The sequence below is a fragment of the Balaenoptera borealis genome (genome assembly GCF_965194805.1).
Source record: "Balaenoptera borealis genome assembly, chromosome: 16".
NCBI classification, from domain to species: Eukaryota; Metazoa; Chordata; class Mammalia; order Artiodactyla; family Balaenopteridae; genus Balaenoptera; species Balaenoptera borealis.
Window position 1 is genome coordinate 52,779,597 of NC_138872.1, and position 18,957 is coordinate 52,798,553.

An 18,957-nucleotide genomic window follows, 5' to 3' on the forward strand; every position below is an offset into this window, starting at 1 on the left:
CTGACCCACGTGGACAGCAAGAAGAAAGGATTGACACCAAGAAATTGACAACTAACCACGCCCTTCCCTCACCTTTCTTGTTAAAGGGCTTTGCTGAAAGCCTTTGAGGAGTTGGAGGTTTCTCAAGGCATGAGTCACCCGTCTCCTTGCATGACCCTGCAGTAAACCTTTCTCTGCTCCAAATTCTGACATTTTTGAATTGTTTGGCCTCACTGACACTTAACAAACCCCATAAGCAAAGCTAAATCATTACCCCTCATTTTACTTGTTCAAGGTCCCAAGGATCAACTTTCGCTCTCTGAAGTCTAGGCCCTGGCTAAGAGGAGAGGGTCCCTGTGCAGGCTGGTTACCCTGCTGGGGAGCATTCATCCAGCATCCAGCCTGTGTCCTCCCGCCAGTGCCCAGGCCCAGCTGGAGAGGCAGATCTCAGCTGGTGGCGCCCTCCAGGCCGGGTCCCCAGACCCTGCCCAGCCATCATCACTGAGAGAGCAAGGCACCCAGGACCTAGCTGGCCCTCAGGCCCTGCAAACAGGGGTCAGGTCCTGTGGACTGCAACCCAGGGAGAGTGCCACCACCGGGACTACCATGATGCTGACCATTAGTATAGCAAGGCCACTAACAGCCTCTCACTAATGGCTGTGCTCCCGCCCCGCCCCCACCCCTATTACAAACTGAGGTCAGAGCGTACAAGAAAGGTAATAAACGTTTTGGGTAGAGTGATTAATCATAAACTCAATAGGGAAACTCAGTTTTAGGGGGACTCATTTTCAGTAAGAGAAGGCACGCTGAGAGAGAGTTAAAGACAGGACTGAGGAGTTCAAAGTGTTAGGAGCTTCCAAGAAGGTGATAGTGGTGGTGTTACCAGTCCTCATTCTCTGGGTTTCTTGCCTTCTCTGATGGTGCACTCCTTGAAATTTTTTCCTTATTTCCACATGTCTAATTTCTAAACAAAGTTGCCCTTTCTCCCTTGATTGGAAGGAATGCAAACTGGTACCGCTAGTGTTCAGTTTCTATGGAAAGGATGAATCAGGCCTTGGGAAAAGGCACTAAGGCTGGAAGGCACGGAGCCTGTTCCAGGATGTGGGACCAGTTCACCTGTGCTGGTTTGTAGACTGTGTATAGGAGAATGTGCAATGAGGCTGGAGGGGTAGGTTGGGCCTTGAATGCTAGGGAGAGCCTTGCGAGTTAGGAGATCTTGGCTTATTTCAGTGGCATTAGGAAGTCTTAAAGGCTTTTGAGCAATTAGATTATTAGAAAGTCAAGAAGTCCCCATCTGCTCTGTACAAAGACCAGGTGAACAGATGGGAGACTCATCTACCAGCCTGGCCTAATTGTATGTGCCTAGACCAGGTGTTCTCAATCGGGGCCGATTGCCGCCCAAATACATTTGGCAAAGTCTGGAGTCAGTCTTGTTGTCAGGACTGGTGGGTGTTCCTGACATCTAGTGGGTGGAGGCCAGGGGTACAGCTAAACATCCTACAGTATATAGGATACCCACCCACACACACAGACAACAAAGACCTGTCTGGCCCCAAATGTCAATAGTTCTGAAGTTCAGAAATCCCACTCTAGAGCTATAGGAGTGGAAACGAAGGGGAGACACATCTCAGAGACATCTAAGCTAGAGACGAGTCTTCGTCTCCTTTCATACTGTTTATAATGCTTAAGTACTGGACACCCAGGCAATTAATGAGGTCTGAAGACCCCAGTCTTCCTTGTCTTTTTTCACCCATTCATTTGCCAAATATTTATTTTAGGACCAGACACTTCTTGAGGAGCTGTGATTCAACAATAAAACAAATTACCTGCTCTCCAAGAACCTTACATTTTTGTGGGGATGACAGACATTAAACAAATTAATATATGTTAAGTAGTGAGATATGCTTGAAATTCCTGTAAGATGGAGCTTCTCTTACACCACCCCAGACCATTTACTCTGCACCTTCTAAGTGCGAAGCACTGGGCCAGATGCTATACAAATAGCATTTCTAATCTTTTTCTCTGTGCTGCATGGTAGGTATTGTTATGCTCAGATGAGAAAAAGAGGCTAAGAGAGGTTGAATATTTTCCCTCACATCAGTTAGTGTGGAGTTCAGCTGGGACTGGAAACTGGATCCACCTGATGGTCGAAGTCTGTGCAATTTCCATTAGGTAACAGGTAACAACTTCCATTTCCTGTCTCATATGCCAGGTTGATTAACCCCACATTGTAGGGATTGAATTTTGGGCCAAAGATCAGCCTCAGTTCGATTTGAATTCCCCTTTATTGCTCACATTCTCCCAGGTGACTGATGGCAGATTCTGACCTCTCAGAGAGGTTGGCAACTTGGAGATCTCCCACTAGCTCTTCAGACTCTCCCATTATCAGCAACTGCTGGGCCTCACTCACAAGCTTTCAGCCAGCTCTGGGAGCTCTGCTCATGATCGTTGCAGCCCAAGCTGCATTCAAGGATAGGTTCCTGGAGCTGAAGTAATTCCTGATCTTTCTGCCCAGGGATATCCAAGCCTGGGTGAGGGCGTATCATCCAGGAAGCATTGAGAAGGCAGTGACCTTGGTGCAGCATTTAGAGTGAGAACCCAGGAGACGAAGGCAATGGTGGGAAGGGAAGTATGGAAAGAGAATGGAAATCAGATTGGAGAGGGCCTGGGTTAGGGGACAGGCAGCTGAAACAAGGTGGAGAAACTTGATTTAATTACTGCTTCTTAAGCACTTGTTTGTTTTTCTCATTGGTCCCTGGCAACTTTTTAGAAAACAGATTTTCTTTCCCCACTGAAGGAAGGAGGGTGGGTAGAGAGTTTTCAGTAGTTCTTGTCTGCCAAGAATAAAGGAAGGGAGGTATTTGTCCCTGTAGAACACAAGATTTCTCCTCTGCATGTTGTAAGTACCCGAGCCAGTTCTGTAAACAAGAATTTTCTGTTTTTTTAAAATTGAAGTTGATTTACAATGTTGTGCCCATCTGTGCTGCACAGCAAAGTGACTCAGTTATACACATATATACATTCTTTTTAAAAAATATTCTTTTCCATTATGGTTTATCACAGGATATTGAATATAGTTCCCTGTGCTATACAGTAGGACCTTGTTACTTATTCATCTTGTATATAATAGTTTATATCTGCTAATCCCAAACTCCCAGTCCTTCCCTCCCCCACCCTGCTTCCCCTTGGCACCCACAAGCCTGTTCTCTATGTCTGTGAGTCTGTTTCTGTTTTGTAGATAAGTTCATTTATGCCATATTTTAGATTCTACATATAAGTGATATCATATGGTATTTATCTTTCTCTTTCTGTCTGACTTCACTTAGTATGAAAATGTCTGGTTGCATCCATGTTATTTCATTCTTTTTTTTATGGTTGAGTAGTATTCCATTGTATATATATAGCACACCTTCTTTATCCATTCATCTGCTGATGGACATTTAGGTTGTTTACATGTGTTGGCTATTGTGAATAGTGTTGCTATGAACAGAGGGGTGCATGCATGTATCTTTTTGAATTATAGATTTGTCCAGGTATATGTGCAGGAGTGGGACTGCTGGACCATATAGTAATTCTATTTTTAGTTTTCTGAGGAACCTCCACACTGTTTTCCATAGTGGCCGCACCAACTTACATTCCCACCAACAGTGTAGGAGGGTTCTTTTTTCTCCACACCCTCTCCAGTATTTATTTGTAGACTTTTTAATGATGGCCATTCTGACGGTGTGAGGTAGTTTTGATTTGCATTTGCATTTACATTTCTCTCATTTTTCTAATTAGTGAGAATCTTCTGGTTGTTGACATGCCTGTTTTAAGACAGAGGGATTGCCGTGCTCAGCCAGCTGTAGGAACACTGGTTGCATGTGAGTGTCTGGGTTACACCTATCACAAGCCAGATTAGTTAGACGAAACTGCCTTTGTGAAAATTATAAACGGTACCTCATTTAAAATGGAATCAGAGCTCAAAGGGGGAGATCTCACGCCCAACCACTAGACATCAATTGCATTTGCAACAGGTTACTACTTTTACTACGCACCAGGAGGAAGATTTTCTCCTGACCCAGCAACAGGTGAGCCAATGAGAGACTGTCAAAGTTCAGCCAATGACAAGCCACTACACTCCCATTTTCCTCCAGTGGATTCTTAGGTTACAACAGTCGCTCCGAACTCTTCAGGTCTCCTGTGTAAAAGAACCATGTTCTCCAGACTTGCTTATGGTTGCCAGGGTTTGCATATTCCAAATTGCAACTCTTTATTGTCCCCAAATTAACTCATTTTGCTGATAAAATAACTGGCTATTTTATTGTTTTAAGTCAACACCAGGTACCGGAGGAGGCTGTGAGAAGCGGCGGGAGGACAGCTCGGGCACTGGCAGGGGCGGAGACGTCACCCGGTGGGACTCCGGGTTACCAGTCGCCAGTCACCCACAACGACGAAGGAAGTAATGGCCGCGAGAGGGCGGCGACCGTGCAGGGCCCTCAGGCTCCGCGGGCCTGAGACTCCGTGACATCAACTCTCGCCACCAGGTAAACCCAGTTCGCGGCGGTGAGGACGCATTGACCTGCGAGGAGCCTCTCCCCGGAAGTACGTCACTTCCCCTTCCGGTCTGATAGAGTGAGGGGTAGGGGTGGGGGTGGGTAAGCCCGTGGCGCAGGAACTGCTCCGGGCGGGCCGTCTGGGCCAGGCGAACCTAAGTGGTTCCGGGCCTGAGCTTCGGAACCCACCTCTGAGAGGCGCGGGGCGGGGAGCTGTCCTCAGAGCAGTGGCCGGACCGGCGGCGACTTGCGGTAGAGCCCCGGGAGGAGGGAGCGGCCTCCACGAAGCCAAGCCATCCGAGGTAACCTAGAAGCGGCTTCCGCTTCGGCGCAGGCTCCGGAGCCCCCGAGAGACGCCGGCCGCTGCAAGGCGGCCGGGGGTATTTCCGAGCCGGGCGGCAGGACTGTCTGGGGCGAGGTCCGCCGTCAGGCTCGTGAGGCCGCTCTCTCCAACGTTTGTGCGGGTGGCGCCCGGGGCGGCGCGGCGGGAGCCCGCTCGGACACTGCCCGCAGGCACAGCGCTCGCAGGCGCGCCCGGGCGGTCGTGTCCACTTTCCCGCCTCCGCCGGCGTTTCCTTTACTGGCTGATGTTACTGCGGGAGAAACGGGCGGTCCAGCCTCAGTCAGATCAGCTTCCTCTGATGCAAAAGCCTGGGAAGTGTCCCCAGCACCTCAGAGTCATCGGGAGCCGGCCGTTTGTGAACACCGTGGCTTCCTGGGCCCTTTCCCCTGGATCACCTCAGGGAAAGTGAAACTCACGAAGCTCTCCTCAGCCTCGCTTAGAGGTCTAAATGAGCCCTGGAGAAAGGTAGCAGCTGAATGTAATCATCACCAAATAACATGCTGTCCTTTTTTTTCCAATTGACATTTGGATAAACATTTTGTGAACAAGGATCAGCTGTAATTTTTCCTAGGTCAAGTAATGAAAATTAAAAATGCAGGTATAAGTCTTCTGCATGGTGTTCTTTATAATATCTTACAAAGAAATGCCAAGATGCATGTAGAGCAACTAGTTACTTAATTGGGGGGTGCTTTTGAGAAGAATAAGGCTCCATTTTTCTGAATTACTGTTCTTCCAGTCTGGTCTCATTGTTTCAGCTCTCCTGCCAGTTTTCATACAATGGAAAGGAGCACCTCAAATGGTCCAGAATCTTCCCAAAAGAACAAAGGTCATAGAAGTTGTACTCTCTTACTGAAGAGACTAGGATGATATGTTGAAATATAAGAGAAACTCAGAATATTCTCCTGATCTTTCCTTTACACGGAGAGGATGGCATAGGAAGTGCATCAATTAAATCTTTGGATAATCCCCAAACTCCTTGGAGCCAGTGGGTACTAGTTTTTTCACCCACCAACCTCCTGATTTTTTTTTTTTAAGGCAAAGTAATTTATTTACATTTGTCTTCAATAAGTCCTGCTGTATTGCGTTGAATAATAGAAAAGGAGAGAAACAAGGGCTTGGCAGTTGATTTTTAAAGTTCATTTTTCTCTCATAATAAGTAACAAGTAGTAAAGTTCATGTGACTTTCTTATTGACATGCACTTTTTTTTTTCTCACTTTAAACTTTAGAAAGAAGAACCTTCTATTGGTTTTGTTCCAGACCAGACTGGGCCTCAGTTGTCAAAGATGGTGCTGGTGGTGTGTCCAACACAGGAGCCAAATTGTTCCTAGATCAGAATGATGACAGTAGATCTGAAGGTGGGTAAGTACTTGAACCCTCAGATCAGGGCTCTGTGGGAGACCAGGGGACCTGTGACAGAGAGCTCCAGTCAGCATAAGAAATATGCCCCCCAAACGGATGGTCTCAGTCCCGAGAGGTCTCACTAGTACTTCTAGAGCTTCCTCTGTCATGATGGAGCTGGACCCAGGGAGGCTGTTGACCAGCTTCAGAAATTAAGCCCATGGTGGCTGAGGCCAGAGATTCAGTCAGAAGCGCAGATCTTGGAACTTGTGGTCCTAGAGCAGTTCCTGACCATTCTGCCCAGGGACACCCAGACCTGCATAAAGAAGCACCATCTACAGAGCATCGAGGAGGCTGTGGTCCTGGTAGAACACTTACAGAGGGAATCTGGTCAAATGAGGAATGGGGTGAGAAGAAAGATTCTTCATGTGTGCAGTGAAACAGGGTGAAGGTGGATGTATTGGGGCAGTTAATTGGGAAATAGGATGAATTAGGTCTCAGTTCTGTTGTTCCTTTAGGACATGTAAAGCAGGACGTGAAAGCACAGACCCACAGCCATAGTCAGTCCACAGGTTTCAGAGATCCTGGCAGACTTCCCTGGCCTTAGGGAGAGAGTTGCTTTTGGCCTTCTTTGGAGCCAGAGTGTGTTGAGGGTAATGAGCCTAGTCTGGCTTGGCGAAGGAGATGGGCCTCAAGTTCTTAGAAACAAACAAAAGGCAATAAGGAGTTGGAGAGGACGGGACAGATCCAAAAAAGGAGTAATTCTCAGAGACCAAAGGAGAGTGAAGATACGAAAGAGAGGGAGAAACCAAACAACTAGAGGAAGACTGCCCAGGAAGAGAAAAAGTAGAAAGAAAACAGGGAAAGAAAGATTTGGAAATCCCAACAGAGTAGCTGAGAGAAGAAAGAGCGTGAGGGATAGTGTCCTCTGTACCGTAGACAAGGGCCTCCACTGCCCCTCCCTCAGTGGTTGTTCCTTGGCTGTGCTGTGAGCGGGGATCCAGGGCATGCCCTTGGGCAGGTGGCAGCATACCAGCTGGCTTCACAGGCCTGCTCAGAATACGGGAGGGCACACGTTTTGTGTCAGAATCATTTGGGGATAGGTTGGAGCCCTGACTCTTTCCTCTCACTTTTTTCTGCATTTTATCCCAATCCTCTGTGAGACTCTTCCCTGGCCATGTGGAAAATCTGGTTGACAAGACAACTTTTAAATTCAATTCCTTAATCTTCTGAGAGAGTTAGAGGACAGGAAACCACTAAGGCAAGAATCTAAGTTGGGAGAGAAAGTCTGTCAAGGCAGCATGAGAACAGGTGGCCTGTGCAACCCTGTTAGTGGTCTGAGCTGGGCTGGATGCAGAGGGTGGGGGCTGCTGTCTGGGAGGGCTGGCAGTAACCACACCTTTTTTCCTCTTCTGCCAATTTTCCTATATTTTGTGTATAGTTCTGTGGAAAATTGGTGGTCCCGTATCTCTTTTAAGTCTCTGTGACATTTCCTTTAGTGTCTCCTTCCCACAGTTTGCACTCTGCTTTTTCCTCTCTCTCCCACCAACTCCCAAACCAAAAGTAAGTTCCATGGTAACAAGGATGGGCATTATTTCTAGGTTGCAGACCATGAGCTGGGAAAGGAGGCAGTGCTCTTGGGAGAAACAGCAGAGGCCCTAGGCTTCAAGCTGAAGCCAGCAGAGGCCCAGCAAGTGGGCATGTCCCAGGATGAAGAATTTTGGAATACACACCAGAGTCTACAAGAGCTGCTGATCAGGAATACCCACAAAGAAACTGAGCCTGTATGTGAGAGGGGTAAGGAGCTTCACGTTACTTTCCTTCTCCTGGGAGCTGCGATAGTAATTTGTTAAGCCAGAATGTTGTTACCACTCTCTTGCTTGCCCTGTGGATCTACTAATGCAGCCACGTTAGCAATTAGGATGCCCCCCAGGTTATGGTAGAGCAGACCAGGTGTGGGTTGGCCTAAGATACAGAAATCTCCAAACCACAGAATCCTGGTAATAACATCAGGAGTTCTGGTTTTAGAAAAGCAGAGAGGGTCAGTCTTACCTCATGCTGAAAATATGGAAGGAATTGGGATCAGAATGGGTGGTTAGTGGCAGAATGTGAACACTATTTGAACCAGAAAAAAAGTAATAAATGATAAAAAAACAAAAAAACTACATCTCTTACTGTACACTGGATTCCCTGAGTATTTTGTTTTCAATTTATGTCACGAGAGGGTAATAAAAATTTTTTCCTTTCATTAATATGCTCATGAAAACTAGGGAACCTGTTTTAGAGGCTGGTAGTTCCATGGTTTTCATTTATAATGAGAGAGGCATTTCTGAGCAGCAAACACACTTTTTTTTTTTTTTAATAAATCTATGTATTTATTTATTTTTGGCTGTGTTGGGTCTTCGTGGCTGCGCGTGGGCTTTCTCTAGTTGCGGCGAGCGAGGGCTACTCTTCCTTGTGGTGCGCGGGCTTCTCATTGCGGTGGCTTCTCTTGTTGCAGAGCATGGGCTCTAGGCGTGCGGGCTTCAGTAGTTGTGGCTCTTGGGCTCTGGAACGCAGGCTCAGTAGTTGGGGCACACGGGCTTCGTTGCTCCATGGCATGTGGGATCTTCCTGGACCAGGGCTCGAACCCATGTCCCCTGCATTTGCAGGCGGATTCTTAACCACTGTGCCACCAGGGAAGTCCAGCACACATATTTGTAAAGGTATCTCATCAATACTAAAAAAATCGGGGTCTTCTGTATTTTAGAAAAGAGCCTACCACGTTCAGAAACAGAAGCGAGAGAAATTACCTCTGCTGTTTTCACCCACAGCGGTGCCTGCTCACCGGATCCTAGCCTTTCCTGAACAGACAAACACCAAAGACTGGCCAGTGGCACCTGAGCTCATCTTGCCTGAGTCCCAGGTGAGCTGTGCTTTCCAGCTTCTTAGGGCTGCCTCTCCCTGCTGCCCTTGACCTGCACTGCCCAGCATGTGCTCAGAGGCGTGTTAACCCAGATGATCCCCCTGGGAAACTGGACACCTCTCAGATTGTTTGCTGATCCCTTGCCTCTTCCATTTCTGCCTCCTCACTTTAAAAAGTATCATGTGCTGTTCCTTTAGTTCCTGGCCTAACATACAAATCATGGGTCAGATGGTTGGGCTGCTTTTGAAGTGGCAAATACTGAGCTAAAGCCTATTTTCTTTTTAGAGCTTGTTGACATTTGAAGAAGTGGCCATATATTTTTCCCAGGAAGAATGGGAGTTACTGGATCCTACTCAGAAGGCCCTCTACAATGATGTAATGCAAGAAAACTATGAGACTGTTATCTCTCTAGGTAAAGATTCTCCCCTTCCCTTCATTGAATCTTTTTATTTTATTTTTTTTATTTATCTTTTTGGCTGTGTTGGGTCTTCGTTGCTGCACGCGGGCTTTCTCTAGTTGCGGCGAGCAGGGGCTACTCTTTGTTGTGGTGCACGGGCTTCTCATTGCAGTAGCTTCTCGTTGCAGAGCACAGGCTCTAGGCACGCGGGCTTCAGTAGTTGTGGCTCGCGGGCTCTAGAGTGCAGGCTTAGTAGTTGTGGCGCATGGGCTTAGTTGCTCCGCGGCATGTGGGATCTTCCCAGACCAGGGCTCGAACTTGTGTCCTCTGCACTGGCAGGCGGATTCTTAACCACTGCACCACCAGGGAAGTCCTGAATCTTTTTTTTAAAAAAATAATTTATTTATTTGGCTGCGTCAGACCTTAGTTGTGGTATGTGAGATCTTCGATGTGGCATGCAAGATGTTTCGTTGCGGCACGCGGCCTTCTCTCTAGTTGTGGCACACAGGCTCTAGAGCGCGCGGGCTCAGTAGTTGTGGCGCGGGCTTCGTTGCCCCGTGGCATGTGGGATTTTAGTTCCCTGACCAGGGGTTGAACCCCCGTCTGCTGCATTGGAAGGTGGATTCTTGACCACTAAACCACCAGGGAAGTCCTTTGCCCTTCCCTTTGCATAGGAGTTGAGTAATCTGTCATATTCTTGGTTTTCTCTGTGAGAGAGTCTCTGTTCCAGTTGCTTTTTTTTTTTATATATATACACAGATATATTTACCAGTTGCTTTTTTAAAAATTTTTTTTAATTTATTTGTTTTTGGCTGTGTTGGGTCTTCGTTTCTGTGCAAGGCCTTTCTCTAGTTGTGGCAAGCAGGGGCCACTCTTCTCCTCGCGGTGCGCGGGCCTCTCTTGTTGCGGAGCACAAGCTCCAGACGCGCAGGCTCAGTAGTTGTGGCTCACGGGCCTAGTTGCTCCACGGCATGTGGGATCTTCCCAGACCAGGGCTTGAACACGTGTCCCCTGCATTGGCAGGCAGATTTTCAACCACTGCGCCACCAGGGAAGCCCTACCAGTTGCTTTTTGATTCTCAGATAGTGGTTCAGCAGGGAAAAGGTGTAACCAGTTCACCTGGGAGCTTTTGCCAAGTTCACATGCTCATTCCTTATCCAGAATTTTTGTTCCCTTCCCTCCAAATTTGCTTTGCTCTTCTCTTTCCCGTCTCCCTAAAGGACGCTACCATTCACCCAATATTTCAGGCCCGAAAACCTATGGATCATTCTTTACCGTGATCTTGCCGTCCTACCCCACTACTAGGTCATCGCTAATCATCTTGGCTCCACCCTCACAGTGTAGCTTGAATCGGATCATGTCTCAGCCTCTTGTGCTGTTAGCATCCTCGTCTCAGCCACAAGGTTCGCCTCAATACTTTCTAACTGCCACCCACTGCCACCACTCCTGCCCTCCCACAATCAGTTTTCCACACAGCAGCCAGAGTCTTTTAAAACCTAATCATGGGGGGCTTCCCTGGTGGCACAGTGGTTAAGAATCTGCCTGCCAATGCAGGGGACACGGGTTTGAGCCCTGCTCCAGGAAGATCCCACATGCTGCAGAGCAACTAAGCCCTTGCGCCACAACTACTGAGCCTGCATGCAACAACTACTGAAGCCCACTCGCCTAGAGCCTGTGCTCTGCAACAAGAGAAGACATCACAATGAGAAGCCCACACACTGCAACAAAGAGTAGCCCCCGCTTGCTCACCGCAACTAGAGAAAGCCCACGCACAGCAACGAAGACCCAACACAGCCAAAAATAAATAAAGTTATTTAAAAAAAACCAACCCTAATCATGGGAAATTCCCTGGTGGTCCAGTGGTTAGGACTCTGCACTTTCAGTGCCAAGGGTGTGGGTTCAGTCCCTGGTCGGGGAACTAAGATCCTGGAAGCTGCAGGGTGTGGCCAAAAAAACCAAACCTAATCAGATGATGACATTTTCTGCTTAAAAACTTTACGATAACTTCTCATCACATTCAGTATAAGAACCAAATTCCTTACCAAGGCTTCCTCCACGATCTGGCCCCTCCTCATCTCCCTGCTGTTGTCTCCTGCCACTCGTGCCCTTGCTCTGGCCTCTCTATTCACACTGCTCATCTTGCTGTTTCATGGGCTTGGTGTGCTCATTTCTTTCCCCTTCCCTGTGCCTGGCACACTTTTCTGCCATATGACAAAACTCTCAGTTTAGGGTTCTGCTCAAAATATCGCTTTTTTTATTTTTAATATATATTTATGTGGCTGTGCAGGGTCTTAGTTTCGGCACTCTGGATCTTTAGTTGCAGCATGCAGGATTTTTAGTTGCAGCATGCAAACTCTTAGTTGCTGCATCTTAGCTTCCCGACTACGGATCGAACCCGGACCCACTGCATTAGGAGCATGGGTCTTAACCACTGGACCACCAAGGAAGTCCCTCAAATATCATTTTCTAAGAGAGGCTTTTCACATAGCCTTATCTAAAATAGCTTCACAGAAGCAGAATCTTAAATGTTCTCTTACCCTGCTTTAGTTTTCTTCAAAACATTTATCACTTCCTGATATTTTATTTGTGTGTTTATTGACGTTAGACTGTCTCACTGTGCACTAGAAGATAAGCTCTGTGAGGTCGGGGGACTTGGCTTATTCACCACTGTATCCCTAGCACATAGAGGGTGCCTGGTGCACCATAGCCACTCAGCACATATGTATTGAATGACTGAGTGATGAATGCTTTCCATACTTGGCAGTATGATTTAGAGAAAGTCCACTAAGTAATTCTGGTCTGTTTCCTCCACCTGGATGTGAACCAGTGAGCTATAGGAGTGGTAGAAATCTTTCCTGGTGCAGTGTCTGGTACCTGAGAACTCAATTGAAACTTGCTATAATATAACAGGAATCACTTGTGTTTATGATACCCAGCCCACTGACCTTCACATTGACTCCCTTAGACCTGGCCTTATCCAGTATGAGTCTTCCTAAAGAGGTAATAGGACCAGCCTGTATTTCCTGTAGCCTCTGGAGTTTGGTTACTGCTTAGTTGAATATGGAGTATTGGTTTCAGAAGATGGGGAACACGCAATGAATTCGCATACCCTTTTCATAGATCTAGCTTAGGTTTATTTCCCAGTCTTCTTTTTTTTAATTTTTATTTATTTATTTATTTATGGCTGTGTTGGGTCTTCGTTTCTGTGCGAGGGCTTTCTCTAGTTGCGGCAAGCGGGGGCCACTCTTCATCGCGGTGCACGGGCCTCTCACTGTCGCGGCCTCTCCTGTTGCGGAGCACAGGCTCCAGACGTGCAGGCTCAGTAATTATGGCTCACGGGCCCAGTTGCTCCACGGCATGTGGGATCTTCCCAGACCAGGGCTCAAACCTGTGTCCCCTGCACTGGCAGGCAGACTCTCAACCACTGCGCCACCAGGGAAGCCCCTATTTCCCAGTCTTTACATACCCACTCACAAATGCAGTATAGTGTAAACTTAATATTGGATATGAGACTCTCCATTTAACCATTCAGGATAAGAAACTGTTAAAGTATCTTTTGCTCTTCCTGAAGTAGTCTGGAATTAGTGAACCATTGTTAGTTCCAGTCACTGACCTCAGTTTTTTATTTCACAGCATTATTTGTGCTCCCCAAAACTAAAGTGATCTGCTGCTTAGAGCAAGGGGAAGAGCCATGGGTTCAAGGATCCCCAGTGTTCAAAGACAGTCCCGGAGAGCTGTTTTCAGGTAAATATACCATGGGAAGAGGAGAAATGTGCCTTGGTAGGAACCTTTACAAGGGCTTAACATTTTAAGATTCTACTTCCCTATTTTTTTTAAATCAGTGAATATTGCGGTTTTTTCTATTCCCATGGTTTTCTTGCTCTGACATACAGTTGGCTGATTCTTATGTTTATTCCAACAGAGATAAAGATGAAAAATGACACTGAAAATCATCAACCTATATGTTTTTCTGACTTAGAAATACAAGCACCAGGAGACATAGTATCAAAAAAAGCCAGTGTGAATGTTCATCAGAAAACAATGGGCAAAGAAAATCATGGTGATATGCATAGGGTGGGGAAATGGCACCAAGATTTTCCAGTGAAGGAAAGAAAGAAATTTTCAAACTGGTGGGAAGAAGAGCTGCTGAAACTTATCGAGCTTCACAAGAAAGAACGTGCAGGAGAGAAGCCTTTTAAATGTCAGGAATGTGGGAAAAGCTTCAGAGTTAGCTCTGACCTTATTAAGCACCAAAGAATTCACACTGAAGAGAAACCATATAAATGTGAACAGTGTGATAAGAGGTTTAGATGGAGGTCAGATCTTAATAAGCACTTAACAACACACCAAGGAGTAAAGCCATATAAATGCTCATGGTGTGGGAAAAGCTTCAGTCAAAATTCACATCTCCACACACACCAAAGAACTCACACTGGAGAGAAGCCCTTTACATGTCATCAATGTGGAAAAAAATTCAGTCAAAATTCCCACCTTATTAAACACCGGAGAACCCACCTGTAGCACATGCAGGAGAAGCTTCAGTAAGTGCTCAAGACTTTGACACCAGAAACCTTGACACCAGTGAAGGAAAGCTTGTTCAGTGTCCTTAGTCTACAGACATATACCAAGCGGCGCTTGACCCTAAAGTTTATGAAAAAATGCAAAATTAAGAAGCATGAAGAATTTTTCACCAGTGGAAAATTTGGAGATGTAAACGTCATGTTTCACAGAAAGAAATCAGGGTTGACTGTGGAGGGGAAACGTTAATAGTTGTACTACTTACTGTTTTTACTTAGAACTTTCACTGAATTCCTTAGCAAAAAAAGTGTTCTAAGAATATTCTGAGTAAGGGAAAAAGCGGGTTTGGGATTGTACCTGGCAAAATAGCAAAATCAGCTTGAAAATAGCAGATGCAATCATGAATCATCAGTCTTCTGTGGTCCTCCCCAGCCACTCTTAAGCACATATGATAGAAACATTTGTAGCATGGTCTTCCAAAACAAAAAGCAGTAATATACATGTGTCATTGCATACCATTGTCTTCCAGTTAGCAGACTTAGAAATTTCAGTAGTCTCATGAGGTAGAAATGAATTCTAATGTAAAGTTTTCCAAGAACCAAATTGGATTTTCTTACTCTTTTGTCATTGGACAGTGTTCACAAAGTTGACCTGGTTCTGAGTTCCTTCTTGAACATTTTAGCAACTATATCTCTTAAGTCCTGTTAGCACAGTTTTTACTGTGATGAAATCATTTACTTCACTGTTAGAGAATTTGCCAGGTGAACTAATAATGCACTATCATTGCCTCTCATTTGTGGTGTTCGAAAAAAGGAGAATATCTCTAATGAGATCATGTGGACATGGGTTGGAATTTTTAGCCATTTGGTATATTTTAGATGAAAAGAAGAATTTTCTGCAATTAAATGGACTCCTTACCTCACAATGCCAATTGGATAAAACAGCCATAAACATGAGCACTTTTCTGAAGCTCATGGAAATTAATGGGAATTCAGGATCAACTTCTCAGGTTTTTGTCTGTTTGTATTTTAACTTGGCTTTTGTTTGTTACTAAGAACAATAAGAAAGTTATGTTTGTCTGGGAACTGAAGTGTATGCAGTAGGGAGGATCCTGTGGGTCACTGGGAATGGTGCTCTGGGAATTCAGTGAGCAGGAGACCAAGTTCCCAAAAGGAAAGGTTTGGGAACTGATGTTGAGTGGTAGGCAAGGATAGGTGAACCTGCATCTGCCTTGGTTGACTTACACTGTAAACTGTAAACAGGCAGGGTCTTCCAGTTTCTGTTTTCTCCAGCATAGCATAGAATGCCAAAAATCTCTATAGGCTGTGGATTTTCTTATAACACCTACAGCAGTGTTTCAGATGTGTTCCTGTTAGAGCTTTCAGGTAGTATTAGGAAAGAGGTTAAATGATCTCTTACAAATCTCTTATAAAAAGGGAAATTAGGTTCAAAGAGATCCAGAGGCTTGTTAAGACCCCATAGCTAGTGGGTCTGTTGGCTGTCACTTAGCTGCATCAGTCAGGCCTGAGGGCAGGATTAGCAGGACTGATCTGTATGTTGTCCCTGCCCAGCCAGCCTGGATGACATTGTATTGTATCTATTTCTATTTCTAGCTTGTAAAACATTCCTGTTTTTTGACTGGTTACTGAAACACTCTTAAATCTCCAGTTTCCTTATGAAATAGAGATAACACTCAACTCAGGGTTTTTTTGGGGATTAGAGGGGTTGATGAAGGAAAAGCACCTAACGGCCTGGGCAATAGCAGGGTCTCAGTCAGTGTGCGTGTCCTTCCCTTTCCCCTGGTCCCCAGTGGTATGTTGGGTGGACTGACTACATTCAAGGAGCAGATGCATTTGTGGCTGTTGCAGCTCCTTCCAGGAGCTGAGCACTCGTGGTGGTGGTTTGCTCGGTTGATTTGGTCCTTGGCTTCAGTGCTTTATGGTGTAAGTCACCTGAGGTTTTGGTCTGCCGCTGTCAGCAGGATTTCATTTTCTTCTCTAAGATGATCTGTACCAGTATGCCAATGTGCTTATTTCTTAAGCTCAGCCAGCTCTGCAGCTCTGGTCTGCATAGATCTTACCCAACAGTCTCAGCCTTACACCCCTGGGACTCTGTTTCTTCTCCCAAGATATACATGTGGATTTCTTGCTGACACTGCATTCATTCATTCAAGTTAATGAGGGCCTATTATGTGCCCAGGTAGTCTTCTAAACTAAGGATATAGTAGTGGACAAGGAGACAAAATGCATATCCTCATGGAGCTTGTATCCTAGTGAACAGTAAGAAGGGAGTGATTAGACTTTTTTCTCCTTGCAGTTAGCATACTGAGATAGTTTTGAGCAATGGGTGTGAGCAAAAGTTTCCCTTCTCGGTGCAGGACTCTCTAGTGCTGTCTTTTCCTGCCTCAGTCATATAAGCACATAGAGAGGAGTCACAAGATCAGAACAGTCTGGAATGCCGAGCCCCTCACATTGGGGAGGGGTATCTATTCTGGAGAGTCCCCCAGACCTATAATGGACTGTAGGAATGAGAAATAAACTTTCGTTGTGTTAAATCACTGGTATGTTGGTGCTATGTGTCTCTGCAGCATAACCTGGCCTGTCAATAAGACTGTCTATTCTGCTAGAGCTCAGGAAACTTCTTTGTCATTCCACCTGGTCTTTGGTCCTTGGAAGAGATCTGGTTTTCTCTAGATGCTCCGCTAAGCTGGTGTAACACTGATGGGAACACTTAGGAGCTTATAAGACTGTAAGTGATGGGAAAGACAGACTGCTTGCTTGCTTACTGGGGACAAATCCTGTAGAGGTCAGCTGTTGAAGTGGACGAGGCAACCATCTGTCCCTTTCTCTGGCCTATTCCATTTTTTTAAAAATTGATTTATTATTTATATTTTTGGCTGCCTTGGGTGTTTGTTGCTGCGCATGGGCTTTTCTCTAGTTGTGGCAAGCGGGGGCTACTCTTCATTGTGATGCGCAGGCTTCTCATCGGGTGGCTTGTTGCAGAGCACAGGCTCTAGGCACGCGGGCTTCAGTAGTTGTGGCACTCGGGCTCAGTAGTTGTGGCTCGTGGGCTCTAGAGCGCAGGCTCAGTATTTGTGGCGCGTGGGCTTAGTTGCTCCGCAGCATGTGGGATCTTCCTGGACCAGGGATCAAACCCGTGCACTGGCAGGCAGATTCTTAACCACTGTGCCACCAGGAAAGTCCTGGCCTTATTCCATTTCGCTGTCTTTGTCCCCCCTCTGTTCCACTGCTCCACAGCCCCCCCTCTGTTCCACTGCTCCACAGCCCCACATGCACAAGAAAGGCTTCTGTTGATCAGTGGGCTAGGGAGAGGTTAGGGGTTTCTTTCCATTCCTAAGTGAGTGCAGTAGACTTCAAGGAATGGTTTGGTAAATAGCTCTGTTGTACCTTCTGTGAATTGTGTCTCAGAAAACACGGGACGGAGATCACCAAGTTTTCCCAGATTGTTGTAAAGAGGAAGGTGGCTTCTTTTCCTGGACTGAAAGGTAACAGTTGGGAAGAAGCTTGGACAGGAAAACAAGAGCAGGGCACTCCAGCTGGGGAATGAGAAACTTCCAGTGGGAAAGTTCTAGCTTAGCCACTAATCAGCACAATGTTTTACTACTACGTATGTTTTGGAATTTGGGTTGGATGTATTCAGGTTGGAAGAAGGCATTTCTATACCTCATCACAGCGATGAGAGCCGATTACTAAAACAACAAGGTAAAACCAAAACTCTGAGGCTTCGTTTAAAAATGAAATCAGACACAACCCTAGGTTCAGCCTCAAACAGTGTTAAAGTTCTCACTAATATGACCTGCATAATCAGATTTCTAGAACAAACCAGAAGGTGCTTTGTTTTTGTGTGTCCAGTTAACAGCCTTATAGAGGCTCCAAGGTTGGTTCGGAGAATTGGATCACTGACCTAGCCTAGTCCCCAAATCCTCGACCCCTTCTCTGCACGGGTCCCAGTGGCCACGGTCCTGGGACCATTGTATACCCAGAGTTCTCACCATTAAGCTGACTGTAACCTCAAGCTGATCTTGAGAATCTCAACTATCTTTTAACTGGAGGGGAAGTACAGGAGGAGAGCTTGGATAAAACAAACTGCTTAGGGTTTCGATCAGCTTTTGAAACTAAGAAAAGTGTTTAATTGCGCTGGAGATCTTTAGAGGAGGAATGCTAAGCAGCCTTTTCTATCCAGCTGGACAGTTGGGATAATAAAAAGCTTTGAACACCATAAAGGATTTTCCAGACATTCGTTCACCCACTCCACAGACAAGTGTTTACTGAGCATCTTGTGCATTTCCTGGCTCGTTCCCACTCACGTGTAATGGATCAAGGCTGCCCATTACTTTTCTCTCAGGAGCTTTCCCTCTAGTGCTTACAGTGGATTATTTGCTGAAGGCCTCCTCAAGTTCTTTCTGTGGGTTCTCTCCTGTACAGTCTCTGAAGTGCCCTGAGTAGGAAGTGCTGAAGCTTTACCCACATTCTGTTTCTAGGGTTCTTTCCAAACAAGTACAGAAGCATTTTGTTGCTCTATCTATTCCACACTTGTCACTTTTATAGTTTCTTCCTTGTGTGGGTTCAATGGAGAGCAAGGCTGGAGCACTGTTTAAAGCATCTACCGAACCCGATGTATGTGTAGGGTTTGTGTATGAATTCTCCAGTGGACAAGGGTGTTGGGCTGTACTGAAGTTCTTTCTGCAGTCAAGCGTCTATAAGGCTTTCCTTCTGTATAAATCATCCATATCTGATAATGCCTGCACTTCACTTAAAGCAGTTCTCCCATCTGGCTCTTGTGAGAGGAATTATGCAAGCAAGCTCTTGTCTTTCACTCAGTTTCGGATTTAGGAAAACTATCAGAATCGCTTTTCATTTCCACCACAGTAGGATTATGAATCTTGAATTGCACAGATCTAAGCACTAATACAAAAATAAG

General features: G+C 45.9%; 1 protein-coding gene across 17 annotated transcripts in view; it reads left to right on the plus strand.

The window, feature by feature from the left end:
* The window catches only part of ZNF75A (zinc finger protein 75A), a 106,252-nt gene that overhangs the window by 28,496 nt on the left and 58,799 nt on the right, over positions 1–18,957 (plus strand). For 11 of the 17 annotated variants that reach the window (XR_014236048.1, XR_014236049.1, XR_014236050.1 and 8 more), the window contains exon 8: positions 13,132–13,242. Coding sequence is in view for 13 of the 17 variants with exons in the window: in XM_082362089.1 (XP_082218215.1) it covers positions 13,132–13,242 (111 nt within the window). In the remaining 4 variants the exon portion in view is untranslated. The other 6 variants (XM_082362087.1, XM_082362090.1, XM_082362086.1 and 3 more) reach the window with 5 other exon arrangements.